Source organism: Scomber japonicus, chromosome 2, assembly GCF_027409825.1.
Source record: "Scomber japonicus isolate fScoJap1 chromosome 2, fScoJap1.pri, whole genome shotgun sequence".
Taxonomy (NCBI): domain Eukaryota; kingdom Metazoa; phylum Chordata; class Actinopteri; order Scombriformes; family Scombridae; genus Scomber; species Scomber japonicus.
The window spans coordinates 477,459-504,502 of NC_070579.1; the positions used below are offsets into that span (position 1 = coordinate 477,459).

Below are 27,044 nucleotides of genomic sequence, written 5' to 3' on the forward strand. Positions count from 1 at the left end.
TCCACACTGATCTACTGACAGTCAGACTGCCTCCACACTGATCTACTGACAGTCAGGCTGCCTCCACACTGATCTACTGACAGTCAGACTGCCTCCACACTGATCTACTGACAGTCAGGCTGCCTCCACACTGATCTACTGACAGTCAGACTGCCTCCACACTGATCTACTGACAGTCAGACTGCCTTCACACTGATCTACTGACAGTCAGGCTGCCTTCACACTGATCTACTGACAGTCAGACTGCCTTCACACTGATCTACTGACAGTCAGGCTGCCTTCACACTGATCTACTGACAGTCAGGCTGCCTCCACACTGATCTACTGACAGTCAGACTGCCTCCACACTGATCTACTGACAGTCAGGCTGCCTTCACACTGATCTACTGACAGTCAGACTGCCTTCACACTGATCTACTGACAGTCAGGCTGCCTTCACACTGATCTACTGACAGTCAGACTGCCTTCACACTGATCTACTGACAGTCAGACTGCCTTCACACTGATCTACTGACAGTCAGACTGCCTCCACACTGATCTACTGACAGTCAGACTGCCTTCACACTGATCTACTGACAGTCAGGCTGCCTTCACACTGATCTACTGACAGTCAGACTGCCTTCACACCGATCTACTGACAGTCAGACTGCCTTCACACTGATCTACTGACAGTCAGGCTGCCTCCACACTGATCTACTGACAGTCAGACTGCCTCCACACTGATCTACTGACAGTTAGGCTGCCTCCACACTGATCTACTGACAGTCAGACTGCCTCCACACTGATCTACTGACAGTCAGACTGATCTACTGACAGTCAGGCTGCCTCCACACTGATCTACTGACAGTTAGGCTGCCTCCACACTGATCTACTGACAGTTAGGCTGCCTTCACACTGATCTACTGACAGTCAGACTGCCTCCACACTGATCTACTGACAGTCAGACTGATCTACTGACAGTCAGGCTGCCTTCACACTGATCTACTGACAGTCAGGCTGCCTTCACACTGATCTACTGACAGTCAGGCTGATCTACTGACAGTCACACTGATCTACTGACAGTCAGACTGCCTCCACACTGATCTACTGACAGTCAGACTGCCTCCACACTGATCTACTGACAGTCAGACTGCCTCCACACTGATCTACTGACAGTCAGACTGCCTCCACACTGATCTACTGACAGTCAGACTGATCTACTGACAGTCAGGCTGCCTCCACACTGATCTACTGACAGTCAGACTGCCTCCACACTGATCTACTGACAGTCAGGCTGCCTCCACACTGATCTACTGACAGTCAGACTGCCTCCACACTGATCTACTGACAGTCAGGCTGCCTCCACACTGATCTACTGACAGTCAGACTGCCTCCACACTGATCTACTGACAGTCAGACTGCCTTCACACTGATCTACTGACAGTCAGGCTGCCTTCACACTGATCTACTGACAGTCAGACTGCCTTCACACTGATCTACTGACAGTCAGGCTGCCTTCACACTGATCTACTGACAGTCAGGCTGCCTCCACACTGATCTACTGACAGTCAGACTGCCTCCACACTGATCTACTGACAGTCAGGCTGCCTTCACACTGATCTACTGACAGTCAGACTGCCTTCACACTGATCTACTGACAGTCAGGCTGCCTTCACACTGATCTACTGACAGTCAGACTGCCTTCACACTGATCTACTGACAGTCAGACTGCCTTCACACTGATCTACTGACAGTCAGACTGCCTCCACACTGATCTACTGACAGTCAGACTGCCTTCACACTGATCTACTGACAGTCAGGCTGCCTTCACACTGATCTACTGACAGTCAGGCTTCACACTGATCTACTGACAGTCAGACTGATCTACTGACAGTCAGACTGCCTCCACACTGATCTACTGACAGTCAGACTGCCTTCACACTGATCTACTGACAGTCAGACTGCCTTCACACTGATCTACTGACAGTCAGACTGCCTCCACACTGATCTACTGACAGTCAGACTGCCTTCACACCGATCTACTGACAGTCAGACTGCCTTCACACTGATCTACTGACAGTCAGGCTGCCTCCACACTGATCTACTGACAGTCAGACTGCCTCCACACTGATCTACTGACAGTCAGGCTGCCTCCACACTGATCTACTGACAGTCAGGCTGCCTCCACACTGATCTACTGACAGTCAGACTGATCTACTGACAGTCAGGCTGCCTCCACACTGATCTACTGACAGTCAGGCTGCCTCCACACTGATCTACTGACAGTCAGGCTGCCTCCACACTGCAGCCCAACATCTGATCTATACCCGGTCTAGATGGAACCAGATGCTCTTATGAATCTGAACAGTCATACATCACATGAGATCCAGAGTGAAACCAGCTTTGGGAGGAAGTTAGGACAGATGTGTCTGAGTCTGAACATCCAAACACTCAAATCGGATTAGCTGCAGTGTGAACGCAGCCTCACTGTGTGTGTGTGTGTGTGTGTGTGTGTGTGTGTGTGTGTGTGTGTGTGTGTGTGTGTGTGTGTGTGTGTTACAGCTCATATATCTGACTCCTGTGTTAATGTTCAAACACTATAAAACAGGTCAGAATGAAGATGTTACCATGGTAACTGTCAAAATAGATCTGTGATCATTCTGATTAAGGTTTGTGTGTATTTACACCTGCTGTGTGTGTGTGTGTGTGTCTCTGTGTGTGTGTGTGTCTCTGTGTGTGTGTGTGTGTGTGTGTCTCTGTGTGTGTGTGTGTGTGTGTGTGTCTCTGTGTGTGTGTGTGTGTGTGTGTGTGTGTCCTCAGTGGCTCTTTATGACCATGTGTGGATGAAGATGACTTCCTGCTGCTGAACTCAAAGTGCCTCCAACAGGAAGAAACAACCACACACACACTACTACACACTACTACACACTACTACACACTACTACACACTACTACACACTACTGCAATACTACTAGAATACTACTAGAATACTACTGCAGTACTACTGTAATACTACTGCAATACTACTGTAATACTACTACACACTACTGTAGTACTGTGTAGTAGTATTACAGTACTACTACACAGTACTGCAGTACTGTGTAGTAGTACTGCAGTAGTATTACACACTACTGCAGTACTACTACACAGTACTGTAATACTGTGTAGTAGTACTGCAGTAGTATTAATTACAGTAGTACTGTAATACTGAGCTGCTCTGCCTTACTAACTTCTTCAGTCTTCCATCACTGTGTAAAATCTGTCCTGTCAGATTAGTCCTTACTACATCATGATAGGCCCTTCAGGAACCCCCCCCCAACCCTAACCCCCCCCCCACCCTAACCCTGTCAGATTAGTCCTTACTACATCATGATAGGCCCTTCAGGAACCCCCCCCCAACCCTAACCCCCCCCCCACCCTAACCCTGTCAGATTAGTCCTTACTACATCATGATAGGCCCTTCAGGAACCCCCCCCCCCAACCCTAACCCCCCCCCCACCCTAACCCTGTCAGATTAGTCCTTACTACATCATGATAGGCCCTTCAGGAACCCCCCCCCCCCAACCCTAACCCCCCCCCCCCCACCCTAACCCTGTCAGATTAGCCCTTACTACATCATGATAGGCCCTTCAGGAACCCCCCCCCCCACCCTAACCCTGTCAGATTAGTCCTTACTACATCATGATAGGCCCTTCAGGAACCCCCCCCCCACTAACCCCCCCACCAACCCTAACCCCCCCTAACCCTAACCCTGTCAGATTAGCCCCCCCCCCCCCCCACAGCGTCATTCAACCCCAACAAACTACTACATATACACAGTACTACAGTATCACAGTACTGAAGCTGCCTCTGCATGGTGGGGGGTGGGGGGGGGGTATTTATCTGCGGGGGGGTAGTTATCTGCATGGGGGGGGGGGGGGTATTTATCTGTATTGTGGGGGGGGGGGGGGTATTTATTGAATGTATTTATTAATGAGCTGCCTCGCCTGTTTTCACTCATTAAAGGACAGAAATGAACCAATCAGCTGCCTCTGTTTGATTAACTCACCTGTGTCATGTGACTCACCTGCTGACCATCAGCCAATCAGGTTCAAGTATTTAAACTTATAGAGTATCTTTAATGTGATGTCAGAGCTGATCAATAAACCTGCTGATGACTTCCTCCCCTCTTTCTTTGCTCCCTCTTCCATCCTTCCTTCCTTCCTTCCTTCCTCCCCTCCTTCCTCCTTTCTTTCCTTCCTGCCTTCTCTCCTAAATTCCTCCCTCCTTTCTTTCCTTCCTTCTCTCCTTCCTCTTTTCGTCCTTACTCCCTTCCTTCCTTCCTCCCTCCCCCCTTCCTTCCTTCCTCCTTTCTCCCTCCTTCCTTCCTTCCTCCTTACTCCCTTCCTTCCTTCCTTCCTCCTGTCCTTCCTTGACCTGAGGACAACAGGAGGGTTAAGTAAGGACTCCATATTTAAAAAATGATAAAACTAATAATCAGTTGTCAGAGTTATTGATTAATGACTCTTAAATGTCTCCTGAGATCAAATCTGACTCCTCAACATGAAGACCAGGAGACTCAGCTGAGAGCTCAGTCAGGATGAAGACCAGGAGACTCAGCTGAGAGCTCAGTCAGGATGAAGACCAGGAGACTCAGCTGAGAGCTCAGTCAGGATGAAGACCAGGAGACTCAGCTGAGAGCTCAGTCAGTGGGATCAATATCTGAATCATTCACCTCAACGTTACTGGTTTTAATAAAACTCTCATGGCTCATCATTCATTAACCCTCCTGTCGTCCTCCCGGGTCAAACTGACCCCGTCTCTCTTTTGATTGTTCCTTCTTTCCTCTTTCTTTGCTCCCTCCTCCTTCCTTCATCTTTTCCTTCCACCCTTCCTTCTCTCCTTACTTCCTCTTTTCCTCCCTCCCTCCTTTCCTTCCTTCCTTCCTCCTTTCCTTCCACCCTTTTGTTCTCTCCTTCCTTCCTTCTTCCTCCCTTGACACGAGGAGGGTTAAATGATCAGTGAGTGACATCACCAGAGCAGCTGTCAGAGTTAAACCTCATCAGCAGTGACCCAGCCCATCCTGACTATGACATCATCATCATCTACTTCCTGCAGGAGACTCAGACTCTGCTCCTCTTTATTACTCTTTTATATCATTATGAAGTTTTATTTCTGTGTGAACCTTTACACAGGCAGCGTGCAGCAGGAGATACCGATGATGTCATATCCTGTTAGGAGGGTTCAGCTTGTTTAAATGTATATAAGCCCCAGACTGGTAGAACTGAAGCTTGTTGTTATAAAATGATAAAAATCAGTTTATAAACTAGTATGTGTGATATTAATATTAATGAGCTTTAACTTTTCTATGTTAAATAACACATTTAACTGTTTTTACCATTATGACCATTTTATACCTTAATAAGGGCAACACATCCTGGTGGAGATACAACTCATAACATCATAAATATATTAAAATATGAAGGAAATGTTTTACTGACATAACTAGTGACGTCACATTATGATTATTTACATCTCATTTCCATCCTGCATGTTTCTGTCTTCACTTCATTAATATTCATATTAAATGTTTTAACGTCTCAGAGAGATAAACTACATGTCATTATATTACTGTCTGACCCTCAACCCCAAACTACAGAACAGCTGATCAGTCTGGAGCTGTGACGTCACAATCAATCAATGAGTGACGTCACTCTGAGCAGAAAAACAACATCAACATCATCAACAAACTGCTTTTACATCATTTATTAAAACACATTTCAACATTCAGATCACACATTAGAGTCCAGAGTCCACAATCAAGTCCCGGTTCCGTTTGTCCATCTCAGTCCCGGTTCAGTTCCGGTCCCGGTTGTCCCGGGTGTCCAGCGGGCCCAGCAGGTCCGCCCGGGCCTCCAGCAGCGTTGTGTCGGTAGCGGCTCCCAGGAACCGGGCCGTGAGCTCCAGGTCGTGCAGCCGGAGCCGGACCCTGCTGCCCCGCTGCAGCCGGTCCCGGTTCCGGTCCGCGGGCCTCCTGCACACACAGTGGAACTTCCCCCCGAAGTCCACGTACAGGTCTTCCCCGACCACGTGCTCGATCCTCCCCACCACCACCTTGTCCTTAGCCGGTCCCATCTGGATCAGCGGGGACCGGCGCAGCAGCGAGGCGAAGCTGTCCTGCTCCCCGGGGGAGGAGCCTCCGGACCGGGCCGAGGGTCCCCCGGTGCTCCCGGTGCTCCCGGTCTCCCGCTGGAGCTCTGACTGCAGGTCGAAGGCAGCAGCGAAGCCGGACTTGGGTCTGTCCGGGGCGGGCTGGTCGGAACCGGAAGTACCGGAAGAGTCCGAGCTAAAGGAGCTCCTGAAGAACCGGGAGGAGAACCGGGAGGAGAACCGGACTCCTCCACACCGGAGCCCGGACGTCACCTTACAGAGCGCCGCCATGTTGCTTCTTCTTCTTCTGTGTGTTTGTCAGACCGGAAGCTTTAGAGGAGGGTCAGGTTCGGTGCTGCCCCCCTCAGGCCTTTATAACCCAGCTGATCTACTTCCGGTTAGGGAACAGTTAGTAACTCTAACCTCCTTCACTCACAATAGATTTAACTTATTTTATAATATTATATTTATATTAAATGTTTAACTGTTTATTTAACCTGCAGCGTCCAGTCTGACTCTCATCCTTCCTTCCTTCCTTCCTTCCTTCCTTCCTCACCACTTGGTCATGAATAAAAGTGTTTTCCTTGTTGTTCCCTGTTCTCTGAGTAAACCTCCTTTATTACCTTAGATTATAGATTATAGCCTTTCATTGAACTGTACATCCTGTTCTCTCTCTATGTTAGTGTTATATAAAGATAAGACTGTTCAGGACTTTTCTTTTTCTGTTGATATTTTTGTGTGTTTGGGTTTTATTATGGGAAGGACATTTGTATCTTTATTATTCAATCCACAAAAACATCACTTCAATAAAAATTAAAAAATTCAATCAAACAAAAAAAGTTTGAATGCAAAAAATAAAACTGATTTTTAAAAAAAAATCATTTGAACACTTTTTTTTTTCTTTGATTGAATTGAAGTGAAAATAGTTTTGGAGTCCTTTTTGTTGTCTCAGTTTCTAATTCAAGAGTTTTTGACACTAAAACTTTATAATCCAGTTTAAACATCTTCTTCTATTCCTGCTTTATTATAAATCATATATTTATAATAAGTCCTTCTTTCTATAATGTGTCTAAAATACATTTACTGCTTCTTTACTGGAGCTCTCTGCCACCATCCAGCTTCTTCTTCTCTGTTAAATGGCGGGAAACCAGCTGAGAGGCGCGTGACCACCTCCCAGTGGCGGGAAAAATAACTACATCATTTTATTATTCAACTTCTTTATTATTCTGCAGTTTGTCACATTCAGGTTCATCACAGTGTTTCATTTAACCCTTTATAACCTTTTTAACCTCTGATATATGGAGAGGGACTTCCTGCTCAACTTTAAACCTGCGCAGTAACAATCTAAACTCAGATATATTGTAAATCAACTTATTAGACTATTTATTTACTTTTTTATTATTTACTATATTTATTCTTTTTTTATAAATGCACTTTGCTGCTTTAATAATGTGAATAAACATCTGATCTTAATAAAGACAAAGATTAAAACGTTTATGTGTGTTTTATATATATAATTATTTTTTTATTGAAGTGTTTGTTTATTTTCCTCCGCTCAGCCGGAAGTTTCGTCATCGTGACGTCAACACGCGTGTATAAAGCAGAAGCGTTGGCGCATGCGCAGTGATTGGCGTGGCGGAAGAAGAAGAAGACAACATGGAGGTGTTTATCTCCTCTCACAGCTTAAAGTTCAGTAAAGTTGAGTTCGCAGACGGAGCTTCAGTCAGAGATGTTCTGCTCAGGTACACCGAGGGACAGGTGAGTGCTGACGTCACTGAGAGGCGACCTAAATGATTTATTAACGATGTTAGAGCCACAGTTAGCTCCCGAGCTAACTGTGGCTAACATACACAAATAATAAGTAACCCTAACCCTAAAAGTACTGCAGTATTATAGTGATGTAGTATGCAGTATTACAGTAAAAGTACTGCAGTATTATAGTGATGTAGTATGCAGTATTACAGTAAAAGTACTGCAGTATTATAGTGATGTAGTATGCAGTACTACAGTAAAAGTACTGCAGTATTATAGTGATGTAGTATGCAGTATTACAGTAAAAGTACTGCAGTATTATAGTGATGTAGTATGCAGTATTACAGTAAAAGTACTGCAGTATTATAGTGATGTAGTATGCAGTATTACAGTAAAAGTACTGCAGTATTATAGTGATGTAGTATGCAGTATTACAGTAAAAGTACTGCAGTATTATAGTGATGTAGTATGCAGTATTACAGTAAAAGTACTGCAGTATTATAGTGATGTAGTATGCAGTATTACAGTAAAAGTACTGCAGTATTATAGTGATGTAGTATGCAGTATTACAGTAAAAGTACTGCAGTATTACAGTGATGTAGTATGCAGTATTACAGTAAAAGTACTGCAGTATTACAGTGATGTAGTATGCAGTATTACAGTAAAAGTACTGCAGTATTATAGTGATGTAGTATGCAGTTTTACAGTAAAAGTACTGCAGTATTATGAGTGATGTCATGTGTCATGTGACCTCAGGGTTTGTCCTCGGAGGACTTCTACGTGCTCAGAGACGGCCGGGTGTCAGATCTCCAGGATCGTCTGCAGCATGGATCCGTCTATCGCCTGGAGCCGCGGCTCAGGGGAGGCAAAGGAGGTCAGTCCAGGAAGTAGACAGAGCCGCAGCTAACCACCACCTCTTCTTCTGTGGTGTTTCTAATGGTGTGTGTGTGTGTGTGTGTGTGTGTGTGTGTGTGTGTGTGTGTGTGTGTGTGTGTGTGTGTGTGTGTGTGTGTGTGTGTGTGTGTGTGTGTGTGTGTGTGTGTGTGTGTGTGTGTGTGTGTGTGTGTGTGTGTGTGTCAGGGTTCGGCTCCATGCTTCGAGCTCTTGGCGCTCAGATCGAGAAGACGACGAATCGTGAAGCCTGCAGAGATCTGAGCGGCCGTCGCCTCCGAGACGTCAACCACGAGAAAGAGTAAGAACACCAGTTATGACATCACAGTGATGACATCACTACATAGAGACATACGTTAACACACACATGACATCACTACAGTAGCAGAATGATGACATCACGGTTCCTATCGAGGTCCTTCTCTGCTCTGTGATGTTCTCCTGTGTAAGGGTTCTGTGTAAGGGTTCTGGTTGTGTGTTCTCCTGTGTAAGGGTTCTGGTTCTGAGGGTTCTGGTTGTGTGTTCTCCAGGATGGCGGAGTGGCTGAAGAAGCAGGCGGAGCGCGAGGCGGAGAAGGAGCAGCGGCGTCTGGAGCGGCTCCAGAGGAAACTGGCCGAACCCAAACACCAGTTCACCGACCCGGAGTACCAGCAGCAGTGCCACGACCTGTCGGAGCGCCTCGAGGACTCCGTGCTCAAAGGTAGGCCAGCCTGGTTACCATGGAGACCAGGAGGTAGGGGTGTGTCTGTCTCAGGTCTCCAGGTGTTCAGGTGTGTGTGTGTGTGTGTGTGTCTCAGGTCTCCAGGTGTTCAGGTGTGTGTGTGTGTGTGTGTCTCAGGTCTCCAGGTGTTCAGGTGTGTCTGTGTCTCAGGTCTCCAGGTGTTCAGGTGTTCAGGTGTGTGTGTGTCTCAGGTCTCCAGGTGTCCTGCAGCTCTCAGGTGAAGGTGGACGACGTCTCTGCCGTGAAGAGACGGAGCTCAGACGACAGCGAGCAGCCGGAGCAGAAGAAGAAGAAGCAGAAGAAGACGGCGGCGGCGGCGTGTTTCTGGTGAGTTGTGTTTTCACTCTGAGACGTGACGAAGGTTAACCTGCTGCTGCTGCTGATGTTTTAAATCTGTCATCATGGTTACAGGACGGGCGTGGGCGACCTGCCGAGCTCAGAGGAGGAAGACGAGGAGGAGGAAGATGAGGACGAGTCTCCGTCCACGTCCTCCAGCTGTGGAGCGGCTGCTGCTGTCGCCATGACGACACAGAGGAAGGATGACGACTCTCCATCCTCATCCTCCAGCTGTGGAGCGGCTGTTGCCATGACGACAGAGACGAAGGATGACAACTCTCCATCCTCATCCTCCAGCTGTGGAGCGGCTGTTGCCATGACGACACAGATGGAGGCGGAGGACTCTCCATCCTCCAGCTGCTCCACGTCCTCTCAGACCGTCACCAGAACCTCAGAGACCAGCTGCTCTCAGGTTTGTCCTCTCTCTGCTGCCGTAGTTCCTCAGGAACCAAGTTCTAATCTAAGTTACTGTAAGAATAAAGCAGCCTGTTAGTAAAGACTTTATTTTATTAATATCTGAGTGGAAGCAGCAGGAAGTGATACCGGCTACAAACTGAGCTGGTGGTTCCTGGTGGTTCTGTAAGAAGGAACCGGATGTGCTGTAGAGATATTTAGGACCCAGTCAGGCTCAGTTAGAGACGAGCTGTGACCTCCATGCTGTCTTGCTGCAGTGAGTCACTGAGCTGTGACCTCCATGCTGTCTTGCTGCAGTCACTGAGCTGTTAGATTTATTCTGTTAATGTAAAGAACCGAAGACATGAAGTCTGATTATCATTTAAACACGTTTGTCCCGTTAAAGCTTATATGAAGCTATCGGTCAGTTACCCAGCATGCAACACATGGACTCACACTCATCACTGATCAGCTGTTTAAAGCTGTCAGATGGTTTTACTTCATGGTTCAGGTTTTACTCTTTGAGTCTCCAGAAAGCTAAACGCCTCGAATCTGTTCAATCTGTGACTGACGAAAACACGTGTGTGTGTTTCCCAGCAGCCTCAGCGTGTCCCTGCGGCGGCGGTCCAGCCCCCGGCGGCGGTGGACGTGTCCCCGGTGGCGGTGGACGTGTCCCCGGCGGCGGTGGTGGACCCATCCTCGGTGGCTGACCCGTCCCCGGCGGTGGACGTGTCCTCGGCGGCGGTGGTGGACCCATCCTCGGTGGCTGACCCGTCCCCGGCGGTGGACGTGTCCTCGGCGGCGTCCCCCCAGCAGCTGGAGTCTCTGGGTCTGGACGTCCTGAAGGAGGAACTGATGTCTCGCGGGTTGAAGTGCGGGGGGACGCTGGCGGAGCGCGCCGCCCGGCTGTTCTCGGTGCGCGGGCTGACGGCGGCGCAGATCAACCCGGCGCTGCTCGCCAAACCCGCCAAGACCAAGAAGAAGTGAAGAGGTCAAAGGTCGCGGAGGTTTCAGATTAAAGGGACGGTCCGACATTTGTTTGAATCTGTTTTTTATTTTTTCTATTGACAGGAAGTGGAACATGTAGTCAGGTGATTCTGGGTCTGTCCAATCAGCTTCTCTCTGCAGGTGTTTGATGATATATGTTTTAAACTTTTTTACGTTAGCTTTAAGTTTCAGACTCTTTGATTCTACTTCCTGTTTCACTTCGATTTTATTGATTATTGAAACACGATCAATATTCTGTACATTCATCTTTAAACAATAAAAGAGTTCATAGTTCAAAGTTCCGTCTCTGTTCTCCGTTTGTTCCGAACACGGGGTTCCCCAGCAGCAAAGGATCATGGGAGGTTAGAAGCCGGGGTCCCAGGAAGTGACCTGCGGCACTTCCTGTTCCTCGAAGCAGACGATGACATCACCGGCGCTGAACTCGATGTCGGAGTCAGCTGACAAACCGCACTCCATCCCCGACCGCACCGTCTGCACGTCGTCCTTGTGGTGCTTCAACTGCTTCAGAGAACCTGCGGAGAACGTCAGAGGAACGTTAGGACAACCTCACAACCTGCGGAGAACGCCAGAGGAACATTAGGACAGCGTCACAACCTGCGGAGAACGTCAGAGGAACATTAGGACAGCGTCACAACCTGCAGAGAACGTCAGAGGAACATTAGGACAGCGTCACAACCTGCGGAGAACGCCAGAGGAACGTTAGGACAGCGTCACAACCTGCAGAGAACGTCAGAGGAACATTAGGACAGCGTCACAACCTGCGGAGAACGTCAGAGGAACGTTAGGACAGCGCCACAACCTGTGGAGAACGTCAGAGGAACGTTAGGACAACCTGCGGAGAACGTCAGAGGAACGTTAGGACAGCGCCACAACCTGCGGAGAACGTCAGAGGAACGTTAGGACAACCTCACAACCTGCAGAGAACGTCAGAGGAACGTTAGGACAGCGCCACAACCTGCGGAGAACGTCAGAGGAACGTTGGGACAGCGCCACAACCTACGGAGAACGTCAGAGGAACGTTAGGACAGCGCCACAACCTGCGGAGAACGTCAGAGGACCGTTAGGACAACCTGCGGAGAACGTCAGAGGAACATTAGGACAGCGCCACAACCTGCGGAGAACATCAGAGGAACGTTAGGACAGCGCCACAACCTGCAGAGAACGTTACAGGAACGTTAGGACAACCTGCGGAGAACGTCAGAGGAACGTGAGGACAACTTCACAACCTGCGGAGAACGTCAGAGGAACGTTAGGACAACCTGCGGAGAACGTCAGAGGAACGTTAGGACAACCTCACAACCTGCGGAGAACGTCAGAGGAACGTTAGGACAACCTCACAACCTGCGGAGAACGTCAGAGGAACGTTAGGACAGCGTAACAACCTGCGGAGAACGTCAGAGGAAGGTTAGGACAACCTGCGGAGAACGTTATAAGAACATGACAGAACATTGGCTCAGCAGTGGTTCTTGTTGGTTCTTCCAGGGGGACGTTCTGTAAGGTTCTCTAGGGTTCCTGACTCACCCTCCCAGACGGCTTCCTGTCCCCTGATGAGTCGGAACTTGTGGCGCCGGTCCAGCTGACCCTTCTGGACCCGGCAGCCGGCCACGGCGACCTTCTTCTTCCCCACGGTGACGTCGAACACGGCGAGCACCGTGGCCTCACCTGTGGGAGCGAGCAGGCGGTCAGCTGACACGCCTCCACCAATCAGACGCCTCGGTGGTGATGATGATGCGTTACTCACCGACGGTGTTCTCGGTGACGAGCGGCGGCAGTTTGCTGCTGAGCTCGTCCTTCACGGCGTCGATCAGCTTGTAGATGACGCGGTGCAGACGCAGCGGGACGCCCTTCCTCGCCGCCAGCTGCTGGATCGACTTGTTGGCCGTCACGTTGAACCCGTAGACGGAACCTGGCGGAGAACCGAGGAACATTCTTTAGGACATTGTGATGAGCCACATTCATCCCAACTTAATCTCAAGTGGGAGGAACCAGTAAAACAGTTAGAAGCTGATTGAGGTTTTAAAGCAGGGGGGTCAAACATGAGGCCCGGGGGCCAGATCCGGCCCGCCGAGGGGTCTGATCCGGCCCACTTTCCTTATTCCTCCCTTCCTTGCAAATTCCCTTCCTTCCTTCCTGTGTTCTTTTTCTTCCTTCCTTCTTTCCTTATATCTGTCCTTCCTTCCTTCCCTCCTTCCTTCCTTCAAGTCCTATTTCTTCCTTCCTTCCTTCCTTCCATACTTCTTTCAAGTCCTCTTTCTTCCATCCTTCTTTCCTTCATTCCTGTTTTTCATTCCTGTCTTCTCTTCCTTCTCCTCCTTCTTTTCCTTCCTTCCTTCCTGTCTTCTTTTTCTTCCTTCCTTCCTGTCTTCTTTTCCTTCCTTCCTGACTTCTTTTCCTTCCTTCCTTCCTGACTTCTTTTTCTTCCTTCCTTCCCGTCTTCTTTTTCTTCCTTCCTTCCTTCCTTCCTTCCTTCCTTCCTTCCTTTTAATGATCCGGCCCACCTGAGATTAAGTTAGGCAGTATGTGGCCCTTGAATGAAAATGAGTTTGACCCCCCTGTTTTAAATGATCACAATGATGTAATCACGATCAGGTTTATGACATCACGGTGATGTCAGAGCGGCGTTATGACATCACCGTGATGTCAGAGCGCCGTTCTTACCTCCGAACGTCTCGGCCAGGTTTATGTCGTTTTCTGAAACGTCTCCGATGCCGAAGTGAACGAGCTCCAGCTGACACTGCTCCTGAGCGTCGTAGCTGTCCAGCACCTTCAGGATGGCCTCCACCGAGCCGTCTACGTCACCTGGGGGTCAAAGGTCAGTCTGTTCACCTGCTCCGACAGTAGCCAATCACACAGCAGCAGGGGTAGTTACCCCTAATGACCAGCGGGTGTAGTTACCTCTAATGACCAGCGGGTGTAGTTACCTCTAATGACCAGCGGGTGTAGTTACCTTTAATGACCAGCGGGTGTAGTTACCTTTAATGACCAGCGGGTGTAGTTACCTCTAATGACCAGCAGGTGTAGTTACCTCTAATGGCCAGCAGGTGTAGTTACCTCTAATGACCAGCAGGTGTAGTTACCTCTAATGACCAGCAGGGGTAGTTACCTTTAATGACCAGCGGGTGTAGTTACCTCTAATGACCAGCGGGTGTAGTTACCTCTAATGACCAGCGGGTGTAGTTACCTCTAATGACCAGCGGGTGTAGTTACCTCTAATGACCAGCGGGTGTAGTTACCTCTAATGACCAGCGGGTGTAGTTACCTCTAATGACCAGCAGGTGCAGCAAGTGTAGTTACCTCTAATGACCAGCGGGAGCAGCGGGTGTAGTTACCTTTAATGACCAGCGGGTGTAGTTACCTTTAATGACCAGCAGGTGCAGCGGGTGTAGTTACCTTTAATGACCAGCGGTAGCAGCAGCTCCTCCCGCTCCACCTTCTCGCTGGGTCTCATAGCGAACTTGGTCTTGTTGGCTCGGTACAGAGCGGACTTCCTCTGCCTCCAGCTCAGGTGAGACAGATCCGCCCGCTCCTTCCTGTACTCATCCAGGTGGAGCTGCTGCTTCATCTCGATGACGCGCTGCTCCTCCTCCATCTTCTGCTGCTCCTCCTCGTAGCTCCTCCACTCCACCACCTCCCTCGCCCGTTGCTGCAGGAGACGCAGAGACAGACGACACGTTAAAGTGATCGGTAGCTAGGTGGTGGGTGGAGCATCAGTACTGACTTGGTGATTGGTAGCTAGGTGGTGGGTGGAGCATCGGTACTGACTTGGTGATTGGTAGCTAGGTGGTGGGTGGAGCATCGGTACTGACTTGGTGATTGGTAGCTAGGTGGTGGGTGGAGCATCGGTACTGACTTGGTGATTGGTAGCTAGGTGGTGGGTGGAGCATCAGTACTGACTTGGTGATTGGTAGCTAGGTGGTGGGTGGAGCATCAGAACTGACTTGGTGATTGGTAGCTAGGTGGTGGGTGGAGCATCAGAACTGACTTGGTGATTGGTAGCTAGGTGGTGGGTGGAGCATCAGTACTGACTTGGTGATTGGTAGCTAGGTGGTGGGTGGAGCATCAGTACTGACTTGGTGATTGGTAGCTAGGTGGTGGGTGGAGCATCAGTACTGACTTGGTGATTGGTAGCTAGGTGGTGGGTGGAGCATCAGTACTGACTTGGTGATTGGTAGCTAGATGGCGGGTGGAGCATCAGTACTGACTTGGTGATTGGTAGCTAGGTGGTGGGTGGAGCATCAGTACTGACTTGGTGATTGGTAGCTAGGTGGTGGGTGGAGCATCTGTACTGACTTGGTGATTGGTAGCTAGGCGGCGGGTGGAGCATCAGTACTGACTTGGTGATTGGTAGCTAGGTGGTGGGTGGAGCATCAGTACTGACTTGGTGATTGGTAGCTAGGTGGTGGTGGGTGGAGCATCAGTACTGACTTGGTGATTGGTAGCTAGGTGGTGGGTGGAGCATCGGTACTGACTTGGTGATTGGTAGATAGGTGGTGGGTGGAGCATCGGTACTGACTTGGTGATTGGTAGCTAGGTGGTGGGTGGAGCATCGGTACTGACTTGGTGATTGGTAGCTAGGTGGTGGGTGGAGCATCGGTACTGACTTGGTGATTGGTAGCTAGGTGGTGGGTGGAGCATCGGTACTGACTTGGTGATTGGTAGCTAGGTGGTGGGTGGAGCATCGGTACTGACTTGGTGATTGGTAGCTAGGTGGTGGGTGGAGCATCAGTACTGACTTGGTGATTGGTAGCTAGGTGGTGGGTGGAGCATCGGTACTGACTTGGTGATTGGTAGCTAGGTGGTGGGTGGAGCATCGGAACTGACTTGGTGATTGCTAGCTAGGTGGTGGGTGGAGCATCGGTACTGACTTGGTGATTGGTAGCTAGGTGGTGGGTGGAGCGTCGGTACTGACTTGGCGATTGGTAGCTAGGTGGTGGGTGGAGCATCAGTACTGACTTGGCGATTGGTAGCTAGGTGGTGGGTGGAGCATCAGTACTGACTTGGTGATTGGTAGCTCGGTGGTGGGTGGAGCATCATTACTGACTTGGTGATTGGTAGCTAGGTGGTGGGTGGAGCATCAGTACCTCAGACTCCACCTCCAGGATCGCCTCCCCGGCCGACGGCAGCTCCTTCCAGCCGACCACCTCCACCGCGGCGCTCGGTCCCGCCTCCGCCATCACGCGCCCGTTCTCATCGAACAGGAAGCGGACTTTAGCCCAGCTCTTCCCCGCCACCAGCACGCAGCCTCGCTTCAGGGTTCCCCGCTGGATGACGGCGGTCGTTACGGGGCTGAGAACACACAGAACGGTTCTCCCATTACTCCTCAGTCCAGAACTCATAGAACCGGAGTTACACATCAATACTGGAGGTTATCTAGAACTCACAGAACCAGAGTTACACACCAATACTGGAGGTTATCTAGAACTCACAGAACCGGAGTTACACACCAATACTGGAGGTTATCTAGAACTCACAGAACCGGAGTTACACACCAATGCTGACGGTTATCTAGAACTCACAGAACCAGAGTTACATCCTGACTCTGAAGGTTATCTAGAACTCATAGAACCGGAGTTACACACCATTACTGACGGTTATCTAGAACTCACAGAACCAGAGTTACACGCCAATACTGACGGTTATCTAGAACTCATAGAACCGGAGTTACATCCTGACTCTGAAGGTTATCTAGAACTCATAGAACCAGAGTTACACACCAATACTGAAGGTTATCTAGAACTCATAGAACCGGAGTTACACGCCAATACTGGAGGTTATCTAGAACTCATAGAACCGGAGTTACATCCTGACTCTGAAGGTTATCTAGAACTCATAGAACCCGAGTTACACGCCAATACTGAAGGTTATCTAGAACTCATAGAACCGGAGTTACACGCCAATACTGAAGGTTATCTAGAACTCATAGAACCGGAGTTACACACCAATACTGAAGGTTATCTAGAACTCATAGAACCAGAGTTACATCCTGACTCTGAAGGTTGTCTAGAACTCATAGAACCCGTGTTAGCATGTTATTAGCGTGTTAGCATGTTATTAACATGTTATTAGCATATTATTAGCATACTAGCGTGTTATTAGCGTGTTAGCATGTTATTAACATGTTATTAGCGTGTTATTAGCATGTTAGCATGTTATTAGCGTGTTAGCATGTTATTAACATGTTATTAGCGTGTTATTAGCGTGTTAGCATGTTATTAACGTGTTATTAGCGTGTTATTAGCATGTTAGCATGTTATTAGCGTGACTCACCCCTTCCCCTTGTCCGTGCGGCTCTCGATGATCAGTCCTTCCACCAGTCCGCTCGGTTCGGCCTTCAGCTCTAAAACCTCGGCCAGCGCCACCGTCGCCTCGGCCAGAGCCATCAGGTTGTCGCCCTGGCAACGACAATGACATCATCACATTACATCACACTGATCTCCTCTTTATCGCCGTGGTTACTACAGACCTCAGCCTGCGGGGGGCGACTGAGTTTAACGTCTCTGATGTTAAATATGTATTGAATTGTAAAATATGAACTAAATGATCTGCACTGTTAAATACTTCCTGTTAACTTCAGAATAAGAGTAAGAAGATCAGCAGTGTTAACCTTTAATTGTAAATGTTCAGTTTCAGCTTCATTAAACATCTTTATTGATCCTGTTCGTAAGGATGTTTAAATCTGATCCATCAGGTTCATGATGATTAGAGGTTAATCAGTAATGAGGGATAATGAGGCGTCTACCTTCAGAGCAGAGACGGGTTAGGGTTAGGGTTCTACCTTCAGAGCAGAGACGGGTTAGGGTTCTACCTTCAGAGCAGAGACGGGTTAGGGTTCTACCTTCAGAGCAGAGACGGGTTAGGGTTAGGGTTCTAGGTTAGGGTTAGGGTTCTACCTTCAGAGCAGAGACGGGTTAGGGTTCTACCTTCAGAGCAGAGACGGGTTAGGGTTCGGGTTCTACCTTCAGAGCAGAGACGGGTTAGGGTTAGGGTTGTACCTTAAGAGCAGAGACGGGTTAGGGTTAGGGTTCTACCTGCAGAGCAGAGACGGGTTAGGGTTAGGGTTCTACCTTCAGAGCAGAGACGGGTTAGGGTTAGGGTTGTACCTTAAGAGCAGAGACGGGTTAGGGTTAGGGTTCTACCTTCAGAGCAGAGACGGGTTAGGGTTAGGGTTGTACCTTAAGAGCAGAGACGGGTTAGGGTTAGGGTTCTACCTGCAGAGCAGAGACGGGTTAGGGTTAGGGTTCTACCTTCAGAGCAGAGACGGGTTAGGGTTCTACCTTCAGAGCAGAGACGGGTTAGGGTTCTACCTTCAGAGCAGAGACGGGTTAGGGTTAGGGTTCTACCTTCAGAGCAGAGACGGGTTAGGGTTCTACCTTCAGAGCAGAGACGGGTTAGGGGTTCTACCTTCAGAGCAGAGACGGGTTAGGGGTTCTACCTTCAGAGCAGAGACGGGTTAGGGGTTCTACCTTCAGAGCAGAGACGGGTTAGGGTTCTACCTTCAGAGCAGAGACGGGTTAGGGTTCTACCTTCAGAGCAGAGACGGGTTAGGGTTCTACCTTCAGAGCAGAGACGGGTTAGGGTTAGCGTTCTACCTTCAGAGCAGAGACGTGTTAAGGTTAGGGTTCTACCTTCAGAGCAGAGACGGGTTAGGGGTTCTACCTTCAGAGCAGAGATGGGTTAGGGTTAGGGTTCTACCTTCAGAGCAGAGACGGGTTAGGGTTCTACCTTCAGAGCAGAGATGGGTTAGGGTTAGGGTTCTACCTTCAGAGCAGAGACGGGTTAGGGTTCTACCTTCAGAGCAGAGACGGGTTAGGGTTAGGGTTCTACCTTCAGAGCAGAGACGGGTTAGGGTTAGGGTTCTACCTTCAGAGCAGAGACAGGTTAGGGTTCTACCTTCAGAGCAGAGACGGGTTAGGGTTAGGGTTCTACCTTCAGAGCAGAGACGGGTTAGGGTTCTACCTTCAGAGCAGAGACGGGTTAGGGTTCTACCTTCAGAGCAGAGACGGGTTAGGGTTCTACCTTCAGAGCAGAGACGGGTTAGGGTTCTACCTTCAGAGCAGAGACGGGTTAGGGTTCTACCTTCAGAGCAGAGACGGGTTAGGGTTAGGGTTCTACCTTCAGAGCAGAGACGGGTTAGGGTTCTACCTTCAGAGCAGAGACGGGTTAGGGTTCTACCTTCAGAGCAGAGACGGGTTAGGGTTAGGGTTCTACCTTCAGAGCAGAGACGGGTTAGGGTTAGGGTTCTACCTTCAGAGCAGAGACGGGTTAGGGTTCTAGGTTAGGGTTCTACCTTCAGAGCAGAGACGGGTTAGGGTTCTACCTTCAGAGCAGAGACGGGTTAGGGTTCTAGGTTAGGGTTCTACCTTCAGAGCAGAGACGGGTTAGGGTTAGGGTTCTAGGTTAGGGTTCTACCTTCAGAGCAGAGACGTGGATGGCCTGGACGTCTCCTCCCAACTCTTCACAGACGACGTCGTGAGACAGAAGTTCCTGTTTGACTCGTTGAGGGTCGGCCTGAGATTTATCACACTTATTAACGGCCACGATGATCGGGACTGGAAGACAGGGAGAGAGACGCTGTGAGACAGGTGAGAGACAGACAGGTGGACAGACAGACAGACAGGTGGACAGACAGACAGACAGGTAGCAGACAGACAGACAGACAGACAGAGAGACAGACAGACAGACAGAGAGACAGACAGACAGACAGACAGACAGACAGACAGACAGAGAGACAGACAGAGAGACAGACAGACAGGTGGACAGACAGACAGACAGACAGACAGACAGACAGGCGGACAGACAGACAGACAGACAGGTGGACAGACAGACAGACAGACAGACGGACAGACAGACAGACAGACAGACAGACAGGCGGACAGACAGACAGACAGACAGACAGACAGACAGACAGGTGGACAGACAGACAGACAGAGAGACAGACAGGCGGACAGACAGACAGACAGACAGACAGACAGACAGACAGACAGACAGACAGGCGGACAGACAGACAGACAGACAGACAGACAGACAGACAGACAGGCGGACAGACAGACAGACAGACAGACAGACAGACAGACAGACAGACAGACAGACAGACAGACAGACAGACAGACAGGTGGACAGACAGACAGACGGACAGACAGACAGACAGACAGGTGGACAGACAGACAGACAGACAGGTGGACGTACCTCCGGCCCTCCTAGCGTGCTGGATGGACTCCACCGTCTGGTTCATGACTCCGTCGTCCGCGGCGACCACCAGAACCACGATGTCGGTGGCGTTGGCTCCGCGGGCTCTCATCGACGAGAACGCCGCGTGGCCCGGAGTGTCCAGGAAGGTGATCCGCTCTCCGGTCGGCAGCTGGACTACAGGGACAGAGAGGGGGTATTAGGGGTATCTGGGGTATTAGGGGTATCTGGGGTATTAGGGGTATCTGGGGTGTTAGGGGTATTAGGGGTATTAGGGGTAGGGGTATTAGGGTATGTCCTGTTTTACCCAGGCAGGGTTAGGGGTATTAGGGTATTAGGGTATGTCCTGTTTTACCCAGGCAGGGTTAGGGGTATTAGGTTATTAGGGGTATTAGGGTATGTCCTGTTTTACCCAGGCAGGGTTAGGGGTATTAGGGTATTAGGGGTATTAGGGTATGTCCTGTTTTACCCAGGCAGGGTTAGGGGTATTAGGGTATTAGGGGTATTAGGGTATTAGGGTATGTCCTGTTTTACCCAGGCAGGGTTAGGGGTATTAGGGGTATTAGGGTATTAGGGTATGTCCTGTTTTACCCAGGCAGGGTTAGGGGTATTAGGGGTATTAGGGTATTAGGGTATGTCCGGTTTTACCCAGGCAGGGTTAGGGGTATTAGGGTATTAGGGTATGTCCTGTTTTACCCAGGCAGGGTTAGGGGTATTAGGGGTATTAGGGTATGTCCTGTTTTACCCAGGCAGGGTTAGGGGTATTAGGGTAATTAGGGGTATTAGGGGTATCAGGGGTAGGGGTATCAGGGGTATTAGGTGGGGTAGGGGTATCTGGGGTATTAGGGGTAGGGGTATTAGGGGTAGGGGTATTTGGGGTATTAGGGGTAGGGGTATTAGGGGTAGGGGTATCTGGGGTATTACCCAGGAAGGCTCCGATGTGCTGCGTGATGCCGCCGGCCTCCGTGGAGACGATCTGACTCTTCCTCAGACTGTCGAGCAGCGTCGTCTTCCCGTGGTCCACGTGACCCATGATGGTCACCACGGGGGGGCGTTGCTTCAGCAGGGCGGGGGCAGCGGGGGGTCTGGGGTCAGAGGTCAGAGGGCACGTTAGAGTAACAGACTGGGAACACACTGGGAACATACTGGGAACACACGGGGAACACACAGGGAACACACGGGGAACACACGGGGAACACACTGGGGACACACTGGGGACACACTGGGGACACACTGGGAACACACTGGGAACACACTGGGAACACTGGGAGAACATGCTAGGAACATACTGGGAACACACGGGGAACTCAATGGGAACACACGGGGAACACACGGGGAACACTGGGAACACACGGGGAACATACTAGGAACACACGGGGAACATACTAGGAACACACGGGGAACACACTGGGGACACACTGGGGACACACTGGGGACACACTGGGAACACACTGGGAACACTGGGAGAACATGCTAGGAACATACTGGGAACACATGGGGAACTCACTGGGAGCACTGGGAACACATTGGGAACGCTGGGAACACACGGGGACACACGGGCAAACACACTGGGAGCACACTGGGAACACACTGGGGGAACACACTGGGGGAACACACTGGGGGGAACACTGGGAGCACTGGGAACATACGGGGAACATACGGGGAACATACTGAGAACACACGGGGAACACACTGGGAACACACTGGGAACATGCTGGGAGCACACTGGGAACACGCTGGGAACACGCTGGGAACACACTGGGAACACACTGGGAACACACTGGGAACACACGGGGAACACACTGGGAACACACTGGGAACACGCTGGGAGCACACAGGGAACACGCTGGGAACACACGGGGAACACACGGGGAACACACTGGGAGCACACTGGGAGCACGCTGGGAGCACACTGGGAGCACAGCAGAACACACTGGGAACACACGGCGACCACTGAGAACACACTGGGAACACGCTGGGAGCACACTGGGAACACATTGGGAACACACTGGGAACACTGGGAACAGAACCTGGGGTGTGCGTCCCGGTTCTCTCTCTCTCGGTTCTGGCTCAGTTTGGCCCATCGGAACTTCATGCCGGACCGGGTAACCGCCTCTTTGATCCACTGTTCTTCGAGAACCGAGCTCGGCTGCAGCGCGTCCACGTCCAGCGTCGTGTTCAGCAGCGCCTCCAACACGTGATCTGCAAACAGTCACAAGTTCCTCACTGACAGGCAGAGAACCAAGAGAACAAGGGGAACCAGGGGAATCAGGGGAACCAGGGGAACCAGGGGAATCAGGGGAATCAGGGGAACCAAGTGAACCAGGAGAACAAGGGGAACAAGGGGAACAAGGGGAACAAGGGGAACAAGGGGAACAAGGGGAACCAGGGGAATCAGGGGAACCAGGAGAACCAGGAGAACCAGGAGAACCAGGCGAATCAGGGGAACCAAGAGAATAAGGGGAACCAGGTGAACAAGGAGAACAAGGGGAACCAGGGGAGCCAGGAGAACCAGGGGAGCCAGGAGAACCAGGAGAACCAGGCTGGCCTTTATAAACTACTAAACTGCCTCCTGTCTGTCGTTCCCGGTCAGATCGTCTTTGTTCTGCCCGTTCGGTTCTACCTGCCCCTCCCCTAGAACCTGTTGCTATGGTAACAGACCTGGTGGTACCGACGTTTCTTACCGAAGTCTTTGTTCATGGCGTGAGCGAGCGCCGCCACCGTCATCCTCTGCCGGATCTCCACTTCCTGTTTGTCCTCCTTAGGTTTCACCTTCTTCTGATCCTTCCTCTGACCTTTGACCTGCAGACACCGATGACATCACAGACCAGACGCTTTCTGATTGGCTGCCACACACACACACACACACACACACACACACACACACACAGACACACACAGACACACACAGACACACACAGACGCGCACACACACACACACACACACACACACTCACCTGTTTGCTGGCGAACTTCCTGCTCTGACAGGTGAGGGGGGGGGGCGGACAGGAAGTTGCTCATCAGCGCCTGGTCAGCAAGGACGAGCCGCCGGGCGCCACGCATCACTGATGACATCACACTCATACTGCAGTACAAGTACAAGTTTTATGAGTAAAGTACTACAGTAAAGTACTAGTACCTCTAACTGTACTACAGTAAAGTACTAGTACCTCAAACTGTACTACAGTAAAGTACTAGTACCTCTAACAGTACTACAGTAAAGTACTAGTACCTCTAACAGTACTACAGTAAAGTTCTAGTACCTCAAACTGTACTACAGTAAAGTACTAGTACCTCAAACTGTACTACAGTAAAGTACTAGTACCTCTAACTGTACTACAGTAAAGTACTAGTACCTCTAACAGTACTACAGTAAAGTACTAGTACCTCAAACTGTACTACAGTAAAGTACTAGTACCTCTAACTGTACTACAGTAAAGTACTAGTACCTCTAACTGTACTACAGTAAAGTACTAATACCTCTAACTGTACTACAGTAAAGTACTAGTACCTCAAACTGTACTACAGTAAAGTACTAGTACCTCTAACTGTACTGCAGTAGAGTACTAGTACCTCAAACTGTACTACAGTAAAGTACTAGTACCTCTAACTTTACTGCAGTAAAGTACTAGTACCTCTAACTGTACTACAGTAAAGTACTAGTACCTCTAACTGTACTACAGTAGAGTACTAGTACCTCTAACTGTACTACAGTAGAGTACTAGTACCTCAAACTGTACTACAGTAAAGTACTAGTACCTCTAACTGTACTGCAGTAAAGTACTAGTACCTCAAACTGTACTACAGTAAAGTACTAGTACCTCAAACTGTACTACAGTAAAGTACTAGTACCTCTAACTGTACTACAGAAGAGTACTAGTACCTCTAACTGTACTACAGTAAAGTACTAGTACCTCTAACTGTACTACAGTAAAGTACTAGTACCTCAAACTGTACTACAGTAAAGTACTAGTACCTCTAACTGTACTACAGTAGAGTACAGGGTATCAGCTGATCCACATACCTGCTGCTCTGAGCAAATCAGACGCTCTCACGTGGGAGGGGTTGCACTTCACAGCTGAATAAAGAATAAATGATGTTCAGCATGACTATGACATCATCAATGAGCTTCTGTGTGTGTGTCTGTGTGTGTACTAGTACTAGTACCTCAGAGTGTACTACAGTAAAGTACTAGTACCTCTAACTGTACTGCAGTAAAGTACTAATACCTCTAACTGTACTACAGTAAAGTACTAGTACCTCAAACTGTACTACAGTAAAGTACTAGTACCTCTAACTGTACTGCAGTAGAGTACTAGTACCTCAAACTGTACTACAGTAAAGTACTAGTACCTCTAACTTTACTGCAGTAAAGTACTAGTACCTCTAACTGTACTACAGTAGAGTACTAGTACCTCAAACTGTACTACAGTAAAGTACTAGTACCTCTAACTGTACTGCAGTAAAGTACTAGTACCTCAAACTGTACTACAGTAAAGTACTAGTACCTCAAACTGTACTACAGTAAAGTACTAGTACCTCTAACTGTACTACAGTAGAGTACTAGTACCTCTAACTGTACTACAGTAAAGTACTAGTACCTCTAACTGTACTACAGTAGAGTACAGGGTATCAGCTGATCCACATACCTGCTGCTCTGAGCAAATCAGACGCTCTCACGTGGGAGGGGTTGCACTTCACAGCTGAATAAAGAATAAATGATGTTCAGCATGACTATGACATCATCAATGAGCTTCTGTGTGTGTGTCTGTGTGTGTACTAGTACTAGTACCTCAGAGTGTACTACAGTAAAGTACTAGTACCTCTAACTGTACTGCAGTAAAGTACTAGTACCTCTAACTGTACTACAGTAGAGTACTAGTACTTCATAAACAGTAATCCTCCCTGATGGTGCGTTCAGGGACTCTCTGGTAAATCAGTGCTCTCTGAAGGCAGCATCTCTAACAGCTGATCTGAGGCTCTGACCGGAAGCACGCGGGTAAACTCATCATGCTTTATTATGATGAAGATGAATTTACAGCTGCTCATAAACCCAGAACTCTCCAGAACACTCTCACACAGAACCTCATGCAGGTTCTACCGGGTTTAACCAGCCTGTGGTCGCCATGGAGACGGCTCAGCTCACACATAAACCAACACGCTGCTGGAATGAAACCAGTGTGAGTGATCATATCAGAGCCGAATGATCCGCTATGAGCTGCTGCTACCTGGAGAGGCCTGAAGATGCGCGTGCTCAGGTGTGTTTACCTGGCAGAGCGGAAATACACCTTTACTCAATGAGGTCTGGTGCTGCAGGATGAGAGCGGACAGGAAGCAGCAGTCTCACCTGTTAGTGACGTGTCTCCTCTCAGCTGTTAGTGGCGTGTCTCCTCTCAGCTCATCATGAAGAAGACAGTTTATCTCACATATAACTCCACCGTGCTGTTAACCTCCGCCAGGGCGCCGCCATGACACCCAGCTGACAGCTCGACACCAGCTCACAGCGCCTCCAGCGGTGGGGAGGAGAACTGCGACTACTGTTACTACCGCCACCTACTGTTTGTGAGAGGGAACTACAGGCAGTATACTACTACTACTGTTACTGTACTACTACTACTACTTCTGTTACTGTACTACTACTACTGTTACTGTACTACTACTACTACTACTACTACTGTTACTGTACTACTACTACTGTTACTGTACTACTACTAATACTACTACTACTACTACTACTACCGCCACCTGCTGTTTGAGAGAGGGAACTACAGGCAGTATACTAGTACTGTTACTGTACTACTACTACTACTACTGTTACTGTACTACTACTGTTACTGTACTACTACTACTGTTACTGTACTACTACTACTACTACTACTGTTACTGTACTACTACTACTGTTACTGTACTACTACTACTGTTACTGTACTACTACTACTACTACTACTACTACTGTTACTGTACTACTACTACTGTTACTGTACTACTACTACTACTACTGTTACTGTACTACTACTACTACTACTACTGTACTACTACTACTACTGTTACTGTACTACTACTACTACTACTACTGTTACTGTATTACTACTACTAATACTACTGTTACTACTACCGCCACCTGCTGTTTGAGAGAGGGAACTACAGGCAATATACTACTACTGTTACTGTACTACTACTACTACTGTTACTGTACTACTACTATTAGTAGGCCTACTACTACTACTAATAAAAATACTGCTACTACTAGTTGTACAACTACTACTATTACTACTTCTTCTACTATGACTACTGATATATTAACTAACTGCCAGCATGTGTTAGATATTTTAAACCTTTATTGTAAACTTCACTCTGCTGAACTTTGACCTGCTGTCCTCGTTCATAAACACCTCTTTGTGCCACCTAGTGGTCAAAAAAGCACATTACACATTAATCAGTGTAGAAACCAGATGCTTCTTGGCCAAATCAATCAGCTGATCCCAGATAAAAGTGGAGCAGGAACAAAACATGATCAAAATTTTATGGTTCAAACTTATTTCTGTTTAATAATGTTCATTTATTTTTAATGTTTATTTGATATGAATTTGACTAATTTTAGCAACAAGCTACGACACTGCTAATCAGGACGTTTGAGGACATTAGGAT

At 49.0% G+C, this 27,044-nt stretch overlaps 4 protein-coding genes across 4 annotated transcripts in view; 2 read left to right on the forward strand and 2 right to left on the reverse strand.

Annotated features, from left to right (window-relative positions):
- LOC128378205 (calpain-1 catalytic subunit-like) overlaps positions 1 to 2,826 on the forward strand; it is a 15,337-nt gene extending 12,511 nt beyond the window's left edge. The window contains exon 21 of the mRNA XM_053337653.1: positions 2,800 to 2,826. Within this exon, the coding sequence (XP_053193628.1) occupies positions 2,800 to 2,826 (27 nt within the window). The remainder of the gene's footprint in view (positions 1 to 2,799) is intronic.
- Positions 2,827 to 5,724: 2,898 nt separating this feature from the next.
- mrps28 (mitochondrial ribosomal protein S28) lies at positions 5,725 to 6,400 on the reverse strand. Its single transcript, XM_053337863.1, has one exon. The coding sequence runs from the start codon at positions 6,398 to 6,400 to the stop codon at positions 5,816 to 5,818; it is 585 nt and encodes a 194-aa protein (XP_053193838.1). The 3' UTR covers positions 5,725 to 5,815.
- Positions 6,401 to 7,756: 1,356 nt separating this feature from the next.
- On the forward strand, positions 7,757 to 11,303 carry sde2 (SDE2 telomere maintenance homolog (S. pombe)). Its single transcript, XM_053336282.1, has 7 exons — positions 7,757 to 7,867; positions 8,618 to 8,735; positions 8,942 to 9,053; positions 9,283 to 9,452; positions 9,665 to 9,800; positions 9,885 to 10,221; positions 10,800 to 11,303. Exons 1-7 carry the CDS (start codon positions 7,766 to 7,768, stop codon positions 11,187 to 11,189), a joined length of 1,365 nt encoding a protein of 454 aa, XP_053192257.1. The 5' UTR covers positions 7,757 to 7,765; the 3' UTR covers positions 11,190 to 11,303.
- Positions 11,304 to 11,396: 93 nt separating this feature from the next.
- mtif2 (mitochondrial translational initiation factor 2) lies at positions 11,397 to 25,859 on the reverse strand. The gene is given in 15 exon segments (XM_053337630.1): positions 11,397 to 11,722; positions 12,732 to 12,872; positions 12,952 to 13,116; positions 13,869 to 14,009; positions 14,601 to 14,853; positions 16,292 to 16,496; positions 17,478 to 17,602; positions 19,620 to 19,759; positions 20,397 to 20,573; positions 21,321 to 21,481; positions 22,427 to 22,598; positions 23,081 to 23,198; positions 23,354 to 23,402; positions 23,404 to 23,480; positions 25,742 to 25,859. Coding segments are annotated over 14 exon segments (2,094 nt in total). The 5' UTR covers positions 25,742 to 25,859; the 3' UTR covers positions 11,397 to 11,552.
- Positions 25,860 to 27,044: the final 1,185 nt, after the last annotated feature.